The sequence below is a fragment of the Bombina bombina genome, chromosome 4, assembly GCF_027579735.1.
Source record: "Bombina bombina isolate aBomBom1 chromosome 4, aBomBom1.pri, whole genome shotgun sequence".
NCBI classification, from domain to species: domain Eukaryota; kingdom Metazoa; phylum Chordata; class Amphibia; order Anura; family Bombinatoridae; genus Bombina; species Bombina bombina.
Window position 1 is genome coordinate 433864742 of NC_069502.1, and position 21949 is coordinate 433886690.

Consider the following 21949-nt stretch of genomic DNA (forward strand, 5'->3'; position numbering starts at 1 on the left):
CACATTCTATTGGCTTATCCAATCAGCCAATCGTATTGAACTTCAATCCGATTGGCTGATAAAATAAACCAATCTGATTTTTCCTACCTTAATTCCGATTGACTGATAGAATCCTATCAGCCAATCGTAATTCGAGGGACGCCATCTTGGATGATGTCATTTAAAGGAACCTTCATTTATTGTTAGGACATCGGAAGAAGAGGATGGCTCCGCATCGGCTGGATAGAAGATGGCTCCGCTCCGGAAGGATGAAGATAGAAGATGCCGCCTGGATGAAGATCTCTGCCGGTCTGGATGTCCTCTTCTGCCCGGATAGGATAAAGACTTCTGCCGGTCCAGATGTCCTCTTCTGGCCCATCGGTGCCCGGCTGGGTGAACACTATCAGGTGGGTTTTAGAGTAGGGGTGTGTGGGTAGTGGGTTGTAATGTTTGGGGGGATTGTATTTCTTTTTTTACAGGTAAAAGAGCTGATTACTTTGGGGCAATGCCCCGCAAAAAGCCCTTTTAAGGGCTGGTAAAAGAGCTGATTACTTTGTAATGTTGTTTAGGATAGGGAATTTTATTATTTTGGGGGGCTTTTTTATTTTATTAGGGGGCTTAGATTAGGTGTAATTAGATTAAACTTCTTGTAATATATTTTTATTTTTTGTAATTTAGTGTTTGTTTTTTTTTGTAATATAGTTTAGTTTATTTAATTGTATTTTAGTTTAGATAATTGTAGTTAATTTATTTAATTAATTTATTGCTAGTGTAGTGTTAGGTGTATTTGTAACTTAGGTTAGGATTTATTTTACAGGTAATTTTGTAATTATTTTAACTAGGTAGCTATTAAATAGTTATTAACTATTTAATATCTATTGTACCTAGTTAAAATAAATACAAAGTTGCCTGTAAAATAAATATAAATCCTAAAATAGCTACAATGTAACTATTAGTTATATTGTAGCTATCATAGTTTATTTTATAGGTAAGTATTTATTTTTAAATAGGAATAATTTATTTAATTATAGTAATTTTATTTAGATTTATTTAAATTATATTTAACTTAGGGGGGTGTTAGGGTTAGGGTTAGACTTAGGGGTTAATAACTTTATTATAGTAGCGGCGGCGTTGGGGGCGGCAGATTAGGGGTTAATAATTGTAGGTAGGTGGCGGCGATGTTAGGGAGGGCAGATTAGGGGTTAATAATATTTATTATAGTGTTTGCGAGGCGGGAGCACGGCGGTTTAGGGGTTAATACATTTAACATAGTGGCGGCGATGTCCGGTCGGCAGATTAGGGGTTAATAATATAATGCAGGTGGCGACGATGTCGGGGGCGGCGGATTAGGGGTTAATAAGTGTAAGGTTAGGGGTGTTTAGACTCAGGGTTCATGTTAGGGTGTTAGGTGTAGACTTAGAAAGTGTTTCCCCATAGGAAACAATGGGGCTGATTTAGGAGCTGAACGCTGCTTTTTTGCAGGTGTTAGGTTTTTTTTCAGCCGTCTCAGCCCCATTGTTTCCTATGGGGAAATCGTGCACGAGCACGTTTAGCCAGCTTACTGCTACCGTAAGCAAAGCTGGTATTACAGGTAGAAGTGGAGGTAAATTTTGCTCAGCGCTCACTTTTCTGAGGCTAACGCAGCCATTCAGAAAACATGTAATACCAGCGTTGTTTAAAGTAAGCGCTGGAAATAAAAGGAGCGTTAGCCCCGCAAGTTTTTACCGGCAAAACTTGTAATCTAGCCGAATATGTCTGGCTGAAATCCAATACAACTCACCATCCAAATAACACCATACCTAGAGTAACGCATGGAGGTGTTAATATCCTGTTATGTAGGTGTTTCTCTGCAGCAGGCACTGGAGCAATTGTCAGGATAGAAGGAATAATGGCCAGGGCAAAATACAGTCAAATTGTTGAGGAACATCTGCTGCCCTCTGCCATGAAGTTGTCGATGGGAAGAAGGTTTACCTTCCAACATAACAATGAACCAAATCACACAGCAAAAATGACCACACAGTGGTTGAAGGAGAAAAATATGAATCTCCTTGCTTTGCCTAGTCAGGGCCCAGACTTAAACCCCATTGAATAACTGTGGCATGACTTGAAGATTGCAGTCCACAAACGGTCACTATCAAACCTAACGGAACTGGAGCAGTTCTGCAAAGAAGAGTGGGCAAATATTGCACATTCTAGATGTGCAAAGTTAGTAGAAACATATCCCAACAGACTAAAGGCTGTTCTTAAAGCAAAAGGTGGTTCAACAAAATACTGACACAAGGGGTTGATCCTTTTTCTAGCTCAGTGATTCTGTTTTTGAATTGTCTTTATTTTTGCCTGACATGTTGGTGTTATATCTTTCATTTGGATGATATAAGTTGCACTGAGTAATTACAACTGGATAAACAAAAACTGTGTCTGTCTTTATTTCAGGCTGCAAAGCAACAAAATGTGATTATTTTCAAAGGGGGGTGATTCTTTTCAATACCCACTGTACATAGCAGGAAACATTGCTGCAATCTAGTGTTCTTGCAAATAGATAACATTCTTGAAAAATGACTGCCATATAGTTCTCCAGAAATGAGCCGACTCCAAAGCATATTTCCCTGCTTTTCAACAGAATTTATAAATAAATGTATATTAGAAGTAAATCAGAAAGTTATTTACTATCCCTTTAAGAATTGTGCTGTTTTTTTTCATATTAGAAAAGGATTCCAGTAAGGCATCTTAATTGTTTTTGTTTTTTATGGACTTTTCTTGGGGAGACATTCCATAATAGAGACTTACAAGTGGTGCGCTAACATTAGCGCACAATATAGAAATATCGTGCCCACTCTCGCTTGCACTCATATTGCAAGTTGAAAGTAAACATGAACGCACGAGTGCAAACTACATTTGCGCTCATCGATTAGTGCAACTGAAGACATGGAGGCCTATTTATCAAAGGTCTGGCGGACCTGATCCAACAGTGGAGATCAGGTCCGCCAGACCTTGCTGAATGCGGAGAGCAATACGCTCTCCGTATTCAGAATTGCACCAGCAGCTCTTGTTAGCTGCTGGTGCAAGGCCGCCCCCTGCAGACTCAGGGAGGTGTAAATCAACCCGATCGTACTCGATCGGGTTGAATTGTGGCGATCTCTGTCCACTCATCAGAGCAAGCAGACAGGTTATTGAGCAGCGGTCTTTAGATCACTGCTTCATAACTGCTGTTTCTGGCAAGCTTGCAGGCTCGCCAAAAACACAGGCCCTCAAGCTCCATTCAGAACTTGATAAATGGGCCTCCTTTTGTAAAGGGTTAGGACAAAAATGTAATTTGCACTAATCACAATATAAATACAATAAAAATACATGTACACTCATATATCCACTATCTAATAAAAATTATTCAAATAAATATTAATAAAAAAAAGTTATGAGTTCAAAGGTATATGGTATAAGTCAAGGTGCTTGACTGCAAAGGGCTATATATACATACATGGCTAAATATATACATATATACACATATAAACACATATACACATATACACATATAGGGCTAGATTACAAGTGGAGCGCTAATTAATTGTGTGCCCGTAAACAGGCAAATTCGCCCATTTATGGGCACGCTATAAATAACCAGCCATTACAAGTGGATGGTTATTGCTACTGCGAGCTTATGGTAGCAAATAAACGCTTCGAAAATTAACCAGAGATCAGCTCTCTGGTTAATTTTCAAAAAGGACCCCAATTGGCCCCAAACTTTAGTGTTTGTGTCTATAATTTAAAAAAAAAAAATTGCATCTTTAAAAAACAAATTTAAAGACTGCATGAAGCAGTTTTATGGAGTTAAGTGTGGCGGTGTGGGGTGCTAGAAAAAAATGGCACTGAAAGGTACCTTTACATTTTGGTCTATGAGGAATGTGTTATCCCTGTAAATATATATGCATATTAATATATACTAATATATTTATGTGTTAATATGTGTATATACATATATTTATATTTGCTTCCCATCGCTGCACAACTTACCCCCTTTGTTGCTTAGTTCTCATGCTTTGTCTGACGGCATCAGACGCGGCTCCCATTGGAGCCTAGGAATCACTCTCTCTTGAGCTCAATGCTACCATGCAATGCGAACATGAGGTCGTGTTTGCATTGCACCTAACTTGTAATAATACTGGTATTACTAAATTAAGCACAGAAATCACTTTTGTGGAACCGATACTTTGGGCTCAACTTGTAATCTAGCCCATAGTGTTTACACATTGGAGCCCTTTCCACTCAAATACCTCAAATACCTCAAAATAATAAAAAATAATTTTTAATCAATATTAATATTTAATATTGTGTTTTGCTGTGTATGTACTGTAAATATTTTACATTCCTATGTTCTTCACATAGGGGAAAATGTTCAATCATTTTTTTAAATAGATATATTTATTTATTTGTTCATACCTATACCTGTATTTATTTGTATATTTGAAAAGATATATATTTTACAACATAATAATTATATATATATATATATATATATATATATGTATATACAGTATATAAATATAATATATATACATATATATATACTGTATATTAAAACAATAGAATATTTTCTTCAATGAAGAGCATTGAAATGTAAAGTATGCATAATTCAATAAGGGTTGGTTACACTAGGTTAAACGTGGTCGAGTTGTTAGCGCGTGAGTTATAGGTGTTTTTTGGTTTACACGCTCCATTAAAGTTTATAGGGAGAAGTTAGCGATGTTGCGATATCCGAAGTCCAAAACTTACTAAGTTACCAGAGTTAGGCTTCCTCTTGACCCCTTAATGAACAATTTAAATGTCTACAACCTGATTGGTCAGAAGGAAACTAATACTTACAAGGTCTTGTGTCTTTTTTCTTTTTTAGCTCCCTTTGTGTCTTATGTTTTGGTTTGTATTTTTAGTTTTCACCATTAGCTCTTATAATAGTTTGCTGATAATCTAATTGTGATATTAATCTAATTGTTGTGATCTCAATAATACATCAAATGAAATGCATGCTTGGTTCGCCTTCATTTTCTTATTTTTATAAATTTTTATAATATACGTGGAAGAAGTATTAAACTATACTGGGGGAACCATTTATTAATATTGTGGCATGTATCAATTTATTAAGCTAATATACATAAACTTAATTTTTCCTGTTTAAAATATTTTTTTTATAAACATATGTACTGGTATAAAAAGGGTTACCAACATACTATGGGCTAAATTGCGAGTAGAGCACTATTTAGCGCTCCCGCTCAAGCATTAAAGGGCCACTAAACCTAAAATCTTTCTTTCATGATTCAGATAGAGAATAGAAATTTAAACAACATTACAATTTACCTCCATAATTTATTTTGCTTCATTTTTTAAATTTCCTTATTTGAAGAAAAAGCAATGCACATGGAGAGCCAATCACATGATGCTTCTATGTGCAGCAACCAATCAGCAGCTAGTGAGCATATCTAGATATGCTTTTCATCAAATAATATCAAGAGAATAAAACAAATTAGATAATATAAGTAAATTAGAAAGATGTTTAAAATTGCATTCTCTTTCTAAATCATAAAAGAAAAAATGTGGGTGGCATGTCCCTTTAACTTTGATAAACGGAGGCTTTTTGCGCGTGTCAGGTTTGAACATAGGGCTTCAACAGCACTTAAGATACATTATTGACAAAGTTCCCTGCGAAGACCGAAACGTTGACTGAACCATATGATGAATAACTAACAGCAATAAAGTTTATAATTCTATGAAACAATTAAGACCTGTGAGTGCCTCTTCTTTCATCAAATTTTCTATATATAGGAATAGTTATACAGGTATAGGTATAGATAGAAATCTATAGAAATATGTTACAATAAAAACATTTTTATTATCCTGTAAGTGAAGAACATTGGAATGTGAAATATGTTAGTACATGTTCAGTAAAACAAAAACAAATAAATACTGAAATTCATATGTACACACACACACATATATATATATATATATATATATATATATATATATATATATATATATATATTATATTATATATAATACATTTATTTTTATTTAGACATATCTATGTGTGTATCTCTATGTTAAAGCCACTGAATGCACCTGAGACCTCATATCATTGAGCCCTTGTAACTTTTTAATGCACTCTTTTCTATAATTTTTACCAGACAGTGTTATGAGTGTAACTGTTTTGATGCTTTTTGTGCAACTTTTTTGTCTCCCATAAGAGTTAACCTGGACTAACCAGACGTGCATTAAATTCAATTACACTAAATTGAACATGTTTACGCTCACCTCATAGTATGCACGCTATTTCAATTGCACACAAAGAGTTGTGAAATACCCTATATTGCTAGCGCTCCACTAGTAATCATGCTCTAATTAATAGCATCACATCCCTGACAAAATGCTGTACCATCATGAAAGAATTGGTCTAATGGGATAACCATTTATGCCCTGTATGACGTTACAAACAACATAAGGCTTTGTTTTAAACTAATTGGAAGAGGAGCACTGAATGTTGTGTAAAAATAATATCTGAAATAACTAAATTAACATTTTAATGTTGACTTTCATAGATGTTACAAGTGAATATTTTAATTATTATCTTTAAATTAAATGAAAAATAAATGGGAAATAATCAAGTGCATAGAATGAGCTGATGGTTACATATTTGGATGTTTTTAAAGTTTTTAAGCTATATAGCCATCCCTAGTTTGTGTGGAACACAATCTTGTGAACCAAAGAAGAATGAACAAGAAGGGCGGAGCTTGTTCGATCAAAAATATTTATAAACCATGTTTACCAGCATTTCCAGTTAAAAATAAAAGATAGTGTTATCTCCTTTATGAAAACAAATTGGACAATCATGGTCTGCATTTCATCAAGCCCAACCCAACAGTCAGTTTTCTTAGCTCCACTTCATACATTTTCTAAATCATTCCACCTACTTTCCAATTGAGGAAGACTGATAAATCTTCCAGCCCTGTTGCCTCAAGTTAGATGTTAGGTCATCTAGGTCATTGTCCATCTGTAATGTCCATTGATTGCTATAGGTGTCTTTAAGCTCAGTGTCTTGCAGATTCTGGAAGATATCAGCCCAACAACAGATGCTTTCTTCTCTTGACATTTCTCCTAGAATTAATGGTCAAATGTTAAAAAGTTTTACATATTTTAACATTTAACAGCTAATAAAATGTTTTTTTTTATTTATTTATTTTTTATTGAGGTTCATTGTAAGGCAAATAGACAAAAAAGGCCAATAAACAGTAACAAGAAAAATAGTTTCATGGAACAAATATAGTATAAATCAAGTAAGATATGTATTACAAGGTTATATATAGCATATCATAATCTTAATTTACTCATAGTTTGCCAATCGAACTTTACACCTACTAAATGACTCATGAGGCCACTTTTGGACCTCTCAGTGACATGAAGAGTATGCAGTTACAGCAGGTAATCTTAATCAGAAGGAGAACACTCTTTGATATTGGATGGAGAACCTCATTTTGCTTATATATATTTTATGATGTAAACTATCTGGGCTTAACACATATAAAGCAAGTCAGGGGCGGAACTACAGATGATGTGACCGTCGCAACTGTGACTGGGCCCAGCAGGTCCCTCCCACAGGGGATTCCAACTTCAGACAGGTTGTGTTTTGTTTTTAAAATGTAATCTATTTATTTTTTTCAGGGGGGACAGCAGTGTTGGCTCTGGCTGGAGTGGAGAGATGCTCAGCTCAATGCACATGCTGTGTGATCCCTAGCTGAATGCATTATAGTAGGTATTTAAAATCCTAAAAATGTTGCCTATCAGAGGGTCTAGTTTTATTGCAGGGGGCTGGGGGAATAATTTATTGCTGGTAGGCTGGGGGCATCATTTATTACAGGGGGGCTGGGGGCATCATTTATTGCAGGGGGGCTGGGACATATACTGTGAATATATAAACATGTATTGTGTGTGCAGACCTTTTGTAATGAGGTGCTTAAGTGCTGATATATACTGTGCATATATAAACATGTATTGAACTGGTTAATGATTTAAAAATATATTAGCCTAAAACCTTTTATCTGCTGAACTAGGAAGCAGTGGTCATAAAAATAAATAAAAGTCTGTGACTGTGTGACAAGCAGTTTAGAAATGATCTGGCCTGAGGCAAATATATTTTTAAATCATTAACCATTCAATTTCTAAACTGCTTGTCACACAGTCACAGACTTGTATTTTTTTATAAGACCACTGGGGTGCTGGGGTCATCATTTATAGCTGGGGCATCATTTTATTGCAGGGGGCTGGGGGAATAATTTATTACAGGGTGGCTGGGGGCATCATTTATTGCAGGTTGGATTCTTGATCCCTTGCCCTGTGGTTTCTAGTTATGCCTCTGAAGCAAATCATATACTATAAGAAAATGAGCCTGAAATCTTTAGCATTAAAGACAGTACAAGCGGGACATCTGAAAAAAAGGGAATTACTGCAATATCTTGGTAGATGAGATATATATTTAGATGTAATACGTATTGAGTTTCTTATGTGAGTCTCTGGTGTCCATTGTGTGGGACCTCAAAGCGTAACATTGATGAAAAGTCCCCCTATGATCAACCTCTAAGTGTAAATGTAGAGCTACTGGTAGGATAAAATTAACAATTGGCTTTTTGTTAAACTGATTAGGTAGATTAACATGGGGGGAATATATAAGGTGTCTCATTGGGAGGGTATTAGTTCCCATTCTATTCATGATTTCCTTAGGATATTGTTCCTTATGTAAATCATCCTTAAGGATAAATATAGTTCTCTTAAGAGGAATGTGGACTTCAGTCATCTGTGGCATGACATCTAGTGTATGGTCAGGTCAGGTCCACCATCATTTTGCCCGCTGACAGTGAGACCCACCTGGTTCTATATTTATATATTAAAAAAAAAACATAAGATGAGCTTGAAGTATTATAAAATATCAAAGCTCCAAAGCTCGAGTGGGAATATATATTGGTAAAAGATGATGTCTAGCCACAATAGTGACTCTTATGTGAGCTGCAAGTTAAGGAGAATAGAAATAGGTGTGAATGCAGGTAGCATTAACAGCATATGGGACTAGGGAAGGTTTGGGATCAATAAACAAAGACAAAGGTTGATGTAGTCACTGACTAAGCCAAATAGCTTGAATATATATCTAGAGAACACCTCCTAATTTAAATGTACAGCTAAGGTTTTGTAGCCCGGCTAATATAAACTAGAAGAGCAGGCTAAGCTAGGAACAGATATACAGTAAATATAATCAAAAGTAAGATAAGAACTAGGTAAACTTATTTGGTAACATAATATTAAGTCCTGAAGAAACAGCTTATGACTGCATATCACAGGTAAGTTAAACAGTCTAAAAGTTTGAGGGACAAGTGCTGGTATCAGGTCTTTATTATGAGTTCAGGTAAACAGACATGCTACCAGAATGTAGCCAAGTCTCTTATTTTGACATACTGGCAATATACTAGTGACTCATTAGGGTAACAGTAGGTTAACAACTTTGTCACACTGTATAATAGTTTTTCGGCTCCAAAACTTTACCCTATTCCGGACCTAATGTTCTCGTTGATCTCATAGGGGTGCATAGCCATGAGTAACTGCTTCGGTACAGCATCATACTTGGTAACAGGTAAGAGAGTAGCTGCGCCGCTAAATCTGCAGATTTCTAGTGCTCGCAGAGGAAATAAGGTAGCTGGCTTAAATAGGGATTTAGCATTTCCCATGATTTTAATACATGTTCTCTATCTCCTCCCCTCCTAGGTGTTTTAATCTTTTTAAATCTTTTTTGCAACCTGAAATTTTACTTGATGATTGTATGCCACAAATGTGAGGAGAGAGGTCCATCTCTGTTCTTGCATAAAATAATGGACTTATGTTTAGCAATTTTATTTTTTTATCACTATGCTTATTATTACTATCAGATGTTTGTAGATCGTAAACAGATTCTGCAGCGCTATAAACATAGGCGTGGCATTCAAGGTAACATTTATAGGGATCAAATGGGTAGAGGGCCCTTATGAAGGTGATCTGCAAACAGCTGGGCTCATAGGCTTACATACTAAGGGGTTTCTAACTAATCATGGATATACTGCTATGTATACAGAATAGGAAATGTATAAATGTAAGTTTAAGTTATGAGTAAGTTAAAGTGTTGGATAACAAAGTGTTAAATACACTTGAGCGCCACCTAGTGGTATACATGTATATAAGTCACTTCTTAGTTTGTATCAGGTATGGCATGAATAAGGGAGACTAATCCCGAAACGTTGCCTTTTTTTACCTCCTTAATAAATGAATTAATATCTGCTGTCACCTGCCTGCTTTTCCTTTGATTTGTGAACTGGGGACCTAGGCAGTGGTCCCTGGGTGACGTGCAGCACCTAAGCCTGTTGTGCTGAAAAGCCTTATCTAAATATACTAAGGGGTTTCAACGGGATAGCAAAGGAGGAGAGGAACTGGAGTTAGGAAAGTTTAGTGTAGGTTGTAAGCATCCCTGAACAGTAGCATCATTAGGGAGCCCTTGAAGCTTTCAAAACTAGGGGAGGATATTGTGGAATGAGGTAGAGAGTATCACAAGATAGGAGTCTGGAGAAATCCTGTAGATGGGAATGTGAGGAGGTAACAGGGAAGGAGGAGAGTAGGAGGTTATGAGCAGAGCGAAGGGGACGGGAGGTAGAGTATCTGGAGACAAAGTCTGAGATATAGGAGGGAGCAGTGCAGTTGAGGGTCTTGTATGTTAGAATCTAAATTTTGTGTTTAATCTTGGAGGCAAGAGGAAGCCAGTGAAGTGATTGGCAGAGAGGTGCAGCAGAGGCATTCATTATGGATTGTAAAGGAGCTAGAAAGCAGCTAGTGAGACCAGAGAGGATAGAGCTGCAGTAGTTGAGGTGGGAAAGGAGGAGAGAGTGCATTAAAATCTTAGTTGTGTCTTGAGTAAGGAAATTTCTTATTTTAGAGATGTTTTTAGGGGGAAGTGGCAGGATTTGGCCAAGGACTGAATGTGAGGAGTAAAAGAAATATCTGAGTTAAGTGTGACCCCAAGATATAGGGCATGTGGGGTAGGGGTAATGATGGAGTTATTGACAGTTATAAAAGAATGGGGGATGGAGATTTTTAAATAAGTGGATAAAATAAGGAGCTCAGTTTTGGAGAGATTTAGCTTAAGGTAGTGAGAGGACATCCAGGATGACATATGATAAAGACAGTTAGTGACATGGGTTAGCAAGGAAGGTGATAGGTCTGGTTCAGAGAGGTAGATTTGGGTGTCATTGGCTTACACATGATATTGAAACCCATGGCACTTTATTATGGAACCTAATGACAACGTGTAGATTGAAAAGAGAAGGGGACCGAGGACATAGTCTTGTAGTACCCCAACATAAAGTGGTAATGGGGCAGAGGATGCACCAGAGAAGGCTTCACTAAAGGTACAGTTAGACAGGTAGGAAAAGAACCACAATGGGATGTGTCACAAATGCCAAAGGATTGGAGGGGTTGGAGCAAAAAAGGGTGGTCAACAGTATCAAAGGCTAAGCAGAGACAGATCAAAGAGGATAAGCAGAGAGAAGTGGCCTTTCAATTTTACTGTAAGTAGGTCATTGTTAACCTTAACGATTGCTCTTTCTGTGGAGTGATGGGGTGAATCCAGATTGCAGTGGGTCAAGGAGGGAGATTAATGTAAGGAAATGGGATAGACATGCATTAACTAGCTTTTCAAGAAGCTTTGAGACAAGACGCAGTAGAGAAATAGGGCGGTAGTTGGATGGGGAGGTTGGAACAAAAGTTTTTTGAGGATAGATGTAACCATTGCATGTTTTACAGATGAGGAAAATATACTGTTGCTGAGGGAAAGGTTAAAATGTGTGTGAGTATAAGGATAAGGGCAGAAGAGAGGGAGGGGAGTAGCTGTGAGGGGAGGGGGTCGAGGGGACAGGTAGTAAGGTGAGAGGACAGTATAAGGGCAAAAGCTTCTTCCTCAGTAACAGGGGCAAAAGAGCTAAATTTATGGCTACGTCGGTTATGATGATTGCAATATCCAAACAGGTGATAAATATCACAGAGTAACTTACAATGTTTGATAAGCAAAAATACTATCTGTCTGGTTATAGACAATGTAAAAAATTGTGATACAGTGTCTCAACAAACAAATATACCAAAGTACCATATGATCAGATAGGGTATTAAATAAAAAATCCTCAGGAACAATTAGTGATGGCTGGTCCAGGCAGCTATCTTTGGATAGATCAAGGTCTTGATCCAAATTCAGCAATCTGTGGATAACACAGAAAAACAGAAGCGCTACATGGCCTAGTATTGCATAACTAGATGAAAAAGCATATGTGATGTATAGCACTCACATTTAGTGGAGCACCCCTTTGGTGCTAGAAAAGCAGGCTGGGATCAAACAGTCCCCCAGCAGACTGGCCTCCGGTGTTGGAACAGCAATTTCTAGGTGAAATGGAAGCACGAAAATGCCAATATGTCCTAGTACTGTATGACTTAACAAACAGTGATAATAGATAAGGTTGCACTCACATGTAGTAAAGCACCCCTCTGGGTGCAGATGTTAAAGGCTGGGATTAAAACAGTCATGGCAGCAAGTGGTAAGTAAAAACTTACTTTAATACAAATATAAAAACATGCAACACGTTTCTCAACCAAAGAATGGTTGTTTCATCAGGCTTAATATAAAAAGTATAACAAACACTTGCTATACAGGTATATACCATACTAAGTATTACAAATAATGAGCAATACCTGGTGTGGGTGTTCACCAATTATATGTGTCATGGTAACCAGAGTAAACACTTCATGTGTGGCAAAATTCATTGGCTACAGGGTCTGACCAGTTAATGACATAAACATAAACATGGCTAATCATTGTGACAGATTATCAAAATAGATAAACACTCAAAATACATTTGTCGGTATACACAAAAGAGGTTCTATATCAACACATATTGCTATCAAAACACGCTAAAAAAAAGCACTATCAAAAAGCACTATCAAGAGACGCCACACATGCCCTCTATGAAATAGTTCAAAGTGATATCCAATCAAACTAGATAGTAGATCTAAGTAAGAAGTATTCTTTATATTGGCACTATACATTTGTAGTGTCAAAACATATATATATATAAAGAGAAACAGAATCTTAAAGTGCGAAGTTGTTTATTCATGGCGCTAGGTGTCCGATTTTATATACATGATTCATAAGATGTACTACTTACTTTTAGTCTGCAGCAACTGGTCAAAATTTGCTGTGGAAAATCGAGGACTCATAGCTCGATATTAGATAACTTGTTTGATACAGCGTGTGTAACTAAAGTGTTACGGAGCTGGAAAGGAGCGGGACCTTGTGAGAGAGAAAAGATCTGTGTTGTGATAGGGTATGTGTCAGGGTTTTTTCCCTGTTTTGTTTGCCAAGTGCTGCTGACAGCCATTTTACTCACCTCTCTTGCTGACTATGGTGCATTGTGGGGGATGCTGCTCATTTCCTACACTTCCGTTTATGGCCAGACTGGTGTGCATCATCTTTGTGAGACAGGATGCAGTTTCAGAATTGTGATGTCATATTATTTAAAGGGCCTCTGTTCAGTTTGCTTTGCCTTTGCGTTGTCTCAGACCTGTTTGTGAGAGTTCCTGTGTATTACCTGGCTGTCTAACGTCCTTCCTGGTTCCTGATCCCTGGCTTGTTCTTGACTCTGCTGTTTTCCTTGGCTCGTCTGACTATTTGCTTTGGCTCCTGACTCGGCTCGTCTGACTACCAGCTCTGGTTTTGACTCCTGGCTTGTTATTTCACTTGTGGACTTTTATTATTTTTTTGTTATTAATAAAGGTGTGATTATTTTTGCACTTCTCGTCTCAGTCTGATTCCTGACACCCTGACATTATGCAAAGGCCATGAATCTTGATGATGCTAATAATCCACCTTTACCTGCCATCATTTCCAGGATGGATGAACAGTATCACAGCTTGGATCAATTTGCACTAGCCCTGCAAACCCTGCTGACTCGCACTGCACATTTGTACCAAAGTGTCCCACAAGTTATGGCTGCTCCTGTTTCCACTGCTGCACCTAGTCCTACCAGGAACATGTCCGGTTCTGCACCTCTACTTCAGCGATATGGAGGTGATCCTATTCAGTGCGGAGGGTTTTTGAACCAGGTGGGCATTTACTTTGAGATGTTACCTCAGGCGTTTCCCTCTGACAGAGCTAAGGTGGGATTTCTCATCTCGTTACTCTCTGACACAGCTCTTGCCTAGGCTAATCCCTTGTGGGAGACTTATAAACCTGTGATTTCAAATTACCATGAATTTGTGGCCTCCTTTTGAAGAAGGGTATTTGATGTTCCGGCTCGCTCCTCCTCTGCTGCTAAACGACTCATGTCCATTCAGCAAGGTACAAGATCTGTTGCTCAGTATGCTATTGAGTTCCGTACGCTTGCCACAGAGGTTGGTTGGAACAATGAAGCCCTTGTTGCCGTCTTCTTTCATGGGTTCTCTGATGCGATTAAAGACAAAGTTGCTGCCAGAGATTTACCGGAGGATCTCGAGGCATTGGTGTCTTTTTTTATCCTAATTGACATCAGACTCAGAGAGAGGCCCTCTTTCAAGGAGCGCTTGCGGAAGCCTCCTGTTCCGTTGTCTCCTACTTGTTTGTTCCCACCCATGCCTCCCTCTCCTCCCATGCCTCCTTTTCCCGAGTCACCAGGTACTGCTGAGCCGATGCAGTTGGGATTCATGTGTCTCTCTGTGGTGGAGAGGGCCTTTAGGAGGAGGGAGGGGCTCTGCCTCTATTGTGGGTTACAGGGCCCCCTTTTGAAGTCTTGTCCTACACGGCCGGGAAACGCTCAAACCTAAGGTCCTGTCGGGGGCAGACCTTGGGTGGTTTATCTTCATCCCCGGAACCGATTAAGGAGAAACCTTTGGTCACGGTTGTCCTTTCCTGGGTGGACTCCTCCACAGTCACCCAGGCTCTTGTTGACTCTGGTGCTGTAGGCTCTTACATTGACAGTGCTTTTGTATCAAAGCACTCCATTCATATTTTGCCTCGGTCCATTCCGCTTGCTATTGAGGCCATTGATGGCAGGCCCCTTCAGCCCGCACTCGTTACTCACGAAACTGCTCTGTTGTCCATGGCTGTTGGGGCTCTCCATTTTGAAACCCTCCAGTTCCAGGGGATAAACTCTCCACATTTTCCAGCTGTTCTGGGTTATCCCTGGCTCCAAAAGCACAATCCCAGTCTCGACTAGCGCAGGTCTGAAATTTTGTCTTGGTCCCTGCAATGTATTTACACTTGTCTTTGGAAACCAGTTAAAGTCTTGTGCACTTCTTCGGTATCTCAATTGCCTGAGGAGTACCGAGAGTTCCTAGATGTTTTTGACAAGGTGCCTGCCGGTACGTTGCCTCCTTGCTGGTCTTACGATTGTGCTATAGACCTGCAACCCGGAGCCATTCGTCCTCGGGGCCAGGTTTACCCTCTGTCTGTTGCAGAGAATTGTGCTATGGAGGAGTATGTTGCCGATGCTCTGTCGTGGGGGATCATCCGCAAATCCTGCTCTCCTGCAGGGGCTGGCTTCTTCTTTGTGAAGAAAAAGGGTGGCGAGTTAAGACCATGCATCGATTATAGGGATCTTAATCGTCTTACCATTAAGAAAGCTTACCCTATTCCGCTCATTACAGAACTCTTTGACCATCTCAAGGGAGCTACAGTCTTTATTAAACTTGATTTGAGAGGCGCGTACAATCTCGTTAGGATCAAGGAGGCCCATGAATGGAAAACAGCGCTTAACACCAGGAACGGGCATTATGAGTATCTTGTAATGCCCTTTGGCCTATGTAATGCTCCTGCTGTTTTCCAGGAATTTATTAATGATGTCCTATGAGATATGTTGCAACAGTGTGTTGTGGTGTACTTAGACGACATCCTCATACACTCACCCACACTTGAGGCTTATCGTTCTGATGTTAAACGGGTTCTTCAGAGACTACGTGAGAACGGCCTGTTTTGTAAACTCAAGAAATATGAGTTCCATCAGACTCAAGTAACCTTCCTAGGTTATGTTATCTCTGTTGCAGGGTTCTCCATGGATCCTGACAAGTTATCTGCAGATCTGCAGTGGCCTTGCCCAGTTGGTCTTCGGTCTATTCAACGTTTTTTGGGGTTTGCAAATTACTATAAAAGTTTATTAAAAACTTTTCTTCCTTGGTCAAACCTATCACAGACATGACCCGTAAAGAGAATGATCCACTCCATTGGTCACCTACTGCCATTAAGGCCTTTGATAGTCTTAAGACTGCCTTTGCTGCCGCTCCAGTTCTGACTCATCCTAACCCTGTCCTGCCTTTCATTCTTGAGGTCGATGTGTCTGAGACTGGAATAGGTGAACTCTTGTTTTAACGTCCTATGCCTGACAGTTCCTTGCATCCGTGTGGTTTTTTCTCTAAGAAATTGTCTCCAGCGGAGTGCAATTATGAAATTGGCAACAGGGAATTACCTGCCATAATTTTGGCACTCAAGGAATGGAGGCATATTTTCGAGGGTACTAGCGTGCCAGTGCTCATTCATACTGACCACAAGAATTTAACTTATCTATCTGAAGCAAAACGTTTTTCGCCCCGACAGGCCAGATGGGCGCTATTTTTGTCTTGGTTTAATTATGTGATCTCCTACCTGCCTGGTAGTAAGAATGTTAGGGCTGATGCCCTCTCTCGGCAATTTTAGCCTCTGTCCAAGGAGGAAAATGTACCTACTCCTGTTATACCTCCTGACCATATTTTAGCTACCATACGTACTAATTTGACTTCTCCCTTGGGGGAGGAGATCCTGGCTGCACAAACCAATGCACCTCCTGAGAAACCTAGTGGTAAGTGTTTTGTTCCTGAGAATCTTCAAACTAAACTTTTGCACACTTACCACTATCCTAAAGCCGCAGGTTACCCAGGCAAGAACCAAATGATTTGGTCTGTCAGTCAACAATTCTGGTGGCCAGGTCTTCGTTCTGATGTTGCTGCGCATGTTGCCTCCTGCTCAGTTTGCGCACAGAATAAGACTCCTCGATGTCTTCCTGTGGGTCTTTTTCAACCTATTGCTAATGGTAAGCGTCCTTGGAGACATCTTTCCATGGACTTCATTGTCGAGCTCCCTGTTTCCAATGGCAATACTGTTATCCTTATGGTGGTTGACCGTTTTTCTAAAATGTCCCATTGCATTCCCTTGATGAAGTTGCCTACCGCTCAGGAGCTTGCTTCAATTTTTTCCCGGAAGGTCTTCTATTTACATGGGTTACCCAAGGAGATAGTGTAGGACCAGGGTAGCCAGTTTGTCTCCAGATTTTGGTGTTTCTTTTGTGCTCAAATGGGGATCCAGCTTTCCTTCTCCTCGGCATATCACCCTCAATCCAATGGGGCTGCGGAACAGTCTAATCAAGCTCTGGAACAGTTCCTCCGTTGCTATGTCTCAGATCACCACAATAATTGATCTGAACTGTTACCTTGGGCAGAGTTTGCTCGTAATAGTGCTATTAATGCTTCCTCCAAGTGATCCCCGTTCATGGCAAATTATGGGTTTTAACCATCCTTGTTGCCCTATTCATTCATGTCTCAGGGTATTCCGGCTTTGGAGGAGCATCTCCGGCAACTCCGTTCCACGTGGGTGCAGATTCAGGATTGCCTTCATCGTTCTATGCAGTGCCAAAAGTTCCAGGCTGATTGTAGGCGTCTGCCTGCACCTTCCTACCAGGTTGGTGAGAGAGTTTAGCTGTCCTTCCGCAACTTGAACCTTCATGTGCCTTCCAAGAAACTGGCTCCCCGTTATGTTGGTCCTTTTCGAATACTTCGATGGGTCAATCCTGTGGCCTACGCTCTTGACCTTCCTCCTGCTATGCGCATCTCCAATGTTTTTCATGTCTCCCTCTTGAAACCATTGGTTTGTAATCGGTTTACCAATGTGTTGCCTCGTCCCCGTCCTATCTTTGTTGACAATCATGAGGAGTTTGAGGTCAGCAGCATTATTGACTCTCATATGTCCAGGGGCCGTGTACAGTATTTGGTTCACTGGAGGGGCTATGGTCTGGAGGAGCGTTCTTGGGTTCCCTCCTCTGATGTTCATGCTCCCGCCCTCCTCCGTGCCTACCATGCCCGTTTCCCCAATAAGCCTTTTGTCTTCCCACGGGGGAGGGGTCATTGAGGGGAGGGTACTGTCAGGGTTTTTTCCCTGTTTTGTTTGCCATGTGCTGCTGGCAGCCATTTTACTCACCTCTCGACTGACTATGGTGCATTGTGGGGATGCTGCTCATTTCCTTCACTTCCTTTTATGGCCAGACTGGTGTGCATCATCTGTGTGAGACAGGATGCAGTCTCAGAATTATTTATTATTTAAAGGGCCTCTGTTCAGTATGCTTTGTCTTTGCGTTGTCTCAGACCTGTTTGTGAGAGTTCCTGTATATTACCTGGCTGTCTGACGTCCTTGCTGGTTCCTGATCCCTGGCTTGTTCCTGACTCTGCTGTTTTCCTTGTTCCTGATTCCGGCTCGTCTGACTATTCGCTTTGGCTCCTGACTCGACTCGTCTAACTACAAGCTCTGGTTTTGACTCCTGGCTTGTTATTTGACTTGTGGACTTTTTATTATTTTTTTGTTATTAATAAAGGTGTGATTATTTTTGCACTTCTCGTCTCAGTCTGATTCCTGGCACCCTGACAGTATGACAACAAATGTCACAAGCATTATCTATAGTGTACGCCTATCTGAGTGACGTATTATGTATCACCCTGAGATTGGAGGGTGTGAAGTGACTCCAACCAATCAGAATAAATCCAAAGGTGTACATACATATATCATATGGGGAACTGTAAACTCAAATGGGAGTGTAAATCTGTTATGTAGTGGCGGTGGTATAGTGTGAAAGCAAATAGTGGCTAATATGTAATATAACGATTATGCCCAAAATAGATCCATAGTGAAAATAATCATAATGGGAATAATCTTAAATCGCATAATAAGAATAATAAGGTGAATGTGTGAATAAATATGTTATAGTGTGCATAATACATGTCAAATCGAAAGTGCGTTCTCCAAAGATTAAACACACTGTCTTGTAGAGAATATATTATCAAGGGTAATAATAATAGTAATAACGCATATAGGTGTGGATATAAATCTCTGAGTGGAGAGAAGTGTGCTTATTTACTAGTGAGCGGTGTAGTGATGAAATATACTAGTGGTAGTGTCATCGATTGGTCAGACCCTGTAGTCAATAAATTTTGCCACACATTAAGTGTGTACTCTGGTTACCATGACACGTATAATTGGTGAACACCCACACCAGGTGTTGCTCATTATTTGTGATACTTAGTATGGTATATATAGCAAGTGTTTGCTATAATTTTTATATTAAGCCTGATGAAACAACCATTCTTTGGTTGAGAAACGTGTTGCATGTTTTTATATTTTTATCAAAGTACGTTTTTACTTACCACTTACTGCCATACTCTTATTTAATTGACATCTAAATCGATGTACCACATTTTGGGATTTACGATCTGAAACTTTGAAAGTATCCTGAAGCTTCCTGATTCACCGGAGGTCAGTCCGCTGGGTGACTGTTTTAATCCCAGCCTGCTACATCTGCACCAAGAGGGGTGCTTTACTACATATGAGTGCAACCTTATCTATTATCACTTTTTGTTAATTCATACAGTACTAGGCCATATTGGCATTTTTGTGCTTCCATTTCACCTAGAAATTGCTGTTCCAACACCGGAGGCCAGACTGCTGGGTGACTGTTTAATCCCAGCCTGCTTCTCTAGCACCAAAGGAGTGCTCCACTAATTGTGAGTGCTATACATCACATATGTTTTTTTCATCTAGTTATGCAATACTAGGCCAAGTTGTATTAGGAGGTGGGCGGAAAAGAGTATTGAAAGTGGAGAACAGACGTTTTGGGTTTAAAAAAAGAATAGAGTAGTTATTTTGCTTATAAAGGTTAAGGGCAGAATAGTAGGAGTTCAAGATGAACTTGTAGTGAAGAAAGTCAGCTGAACTGCTAGATTTTCTCCAGTGTTGCTCAGCAGTACGGCATAGGTACCGTGCCAGAGGAGTATGCCGGGGCAGAGGATGAGTGTGTGATTTTCGAGTTATGGTAGGAGGGGCCAAATTGTGAAGGACCAATGTGAGGGTGGAATTATAGCAGCAGATAGATTGGTCAGGGCAGGAAAAGGAGGATATGAAAGAGAGGAGGGGTTTGGGAGAGCTGATCTAAAGTCAATGCTTCTGTGAAGTTTGGTGTGAGAGGTAGAAGGAGGGAGAGTTGTAGGGAGGGATGTGATTTTGCAAGTGAGGAGATGATGGTCAGAAAAAGGAAAAGGGGAGTTGGTGAAGATTGAGATCAAGGGAGTGATCATCTTTGTGGGAGAGTCAGTCTATTGTGACAGACCAAAAGAAAAAGTTAGTTGCAGAAGTTTATTAGCAGAGGAGGCAGTGGGATTGTTAACAGGGAGGTTGAAGTCAGTATTTGAGTAAGGTTACCAGAGTTTTTGTCTTCTAAGTCTATGGAAAGGCACATATGGATGGGCAAGGCTAGGGAAGTTGTGGGGGAGCAGGATTAGGGGAGATGTCACCAGCAGTTTGTATGAGCAAGAGGGAGACTGACATGAGATGCAGATTTGCAGTAATGAGACTGTTTTTGGAATGAAGTGCAGGGGGATGGATACATTTCTTAGACATTTGTGAAGTTCATGAGTACAAAAGTTAGGTGAGAGTAAGAGTGATGGGCTAATGAATAGTGAAGGTGGTGAGTGGGAAGGAGTGATTAAATAGAGTAGTTTGTTATAGAGACAAAAGGAAGCAAAAAGGAACAGGAAGATATTGAGCATTTTTTACAAACGAGGGAACCAGTGAAACACATTACAGCAGCAATTGCCTAATTCTTAATGCCTCCCTTATATATTCTCACTTAAGATATGTGAACATATGATGTTCCAATACAGCTATCTAAACCAGCACTGCTACACCCCAGCAATGCTATCCCATAGAAGTGTTAGATTAATAGGACAGCACATTCAGCTGAATCCACTAAATTAGTTAATGACATGATCAAAGATAGTCAGTTGGGAAAGTTTGATTCAGGGTGAGAAAAGTTAAAATAAACAATAGAATTTGGAGGAGTATGAGGTTATACCATTAGTGAATTTATAAATGTAGGATTTATCACAAGTATTGGTTTGAACATCACATAGTTAAAAGACAATAAAGATATCATCGCAGTAAATACATAACTTATTTCACACACTACAGACACATACCAAAAGAGAGAGTTAGACAGAGTGCAATTGCCACAGAAAGCAGGGGATTTGGCAGGAGATGATGCAGGACACAATTAAGTACCTGAAAGCAGAAGAGAGAGAGTAGTGTTAACTTGCTGTAGTGAGCATTCCTTAGCAGATAATAGGCAGTTCGTTAGCTTAACAAACAGCAGTGTGGTAAGTATTGAGTTTAATTCTTGTATCATTATTTTGCCTAACTCTTAATGCCTCACTTATAAATGCTCATTTAAGATATGTGAACATATGATGTTAGAATACTGCTATCTAAACCAGCTTGTTTCTCTATGTAAATTAACCCACAAACGTGCTAATAATATATCATAATGTTAACCCACAGGTTAAAGGAACAGTCTAGAATAGAATTTTTTTTATTTTAAAAGATAGATAATCCATTTATTAACCATTCCAGTTTTGCATACCCTACACAGTTATATTAATATAATTTTTACCTTTGTGATTACCTTGTATCTAATCATCTTCTCAGAGCCCCCTGATCACATGAATTTGTATGTATTATCTATTGACTTGCAGTATTGTGTTGTGCTAAATTTTAAATATCTTCTCGGGCATGAACACAATCACCTAGATTACGAGTTTTGAACGCTATAGAGAA

At 39.4% G+C, this 21949-nt stretch overlaps 1 protein-coding gene across 1 annotated transcript in view; it reads right to left on the reverse strand.

Annotated features, from left to right (window-relative positions):
- LOC128655417 (receptor-transporting protein 3-like) overlaps positions 1-21511 on the reverse strand; it is a 47400-nt gene extending 25889 nt beyond the window's left edge. The window contains exons 1-2 of the mRNA XM_053709049.1: positions 21316-21511; positions 6936-7119 (exon numbers count right to left, since the gene is read on the reverse strand). Of these exons, the coding sequence (XP_053565024.1) occupies positions 6936-7114 (179 nt within the window). The 5' untranslated portion in view covers positions 7115-7119; positions 21316-21511. The remainder of the gene's footprint in view (positions 1-6935; positions 7120-21315) is intronic.
- Positions 21512-21949: the final 438 nt, after the last annotated feature.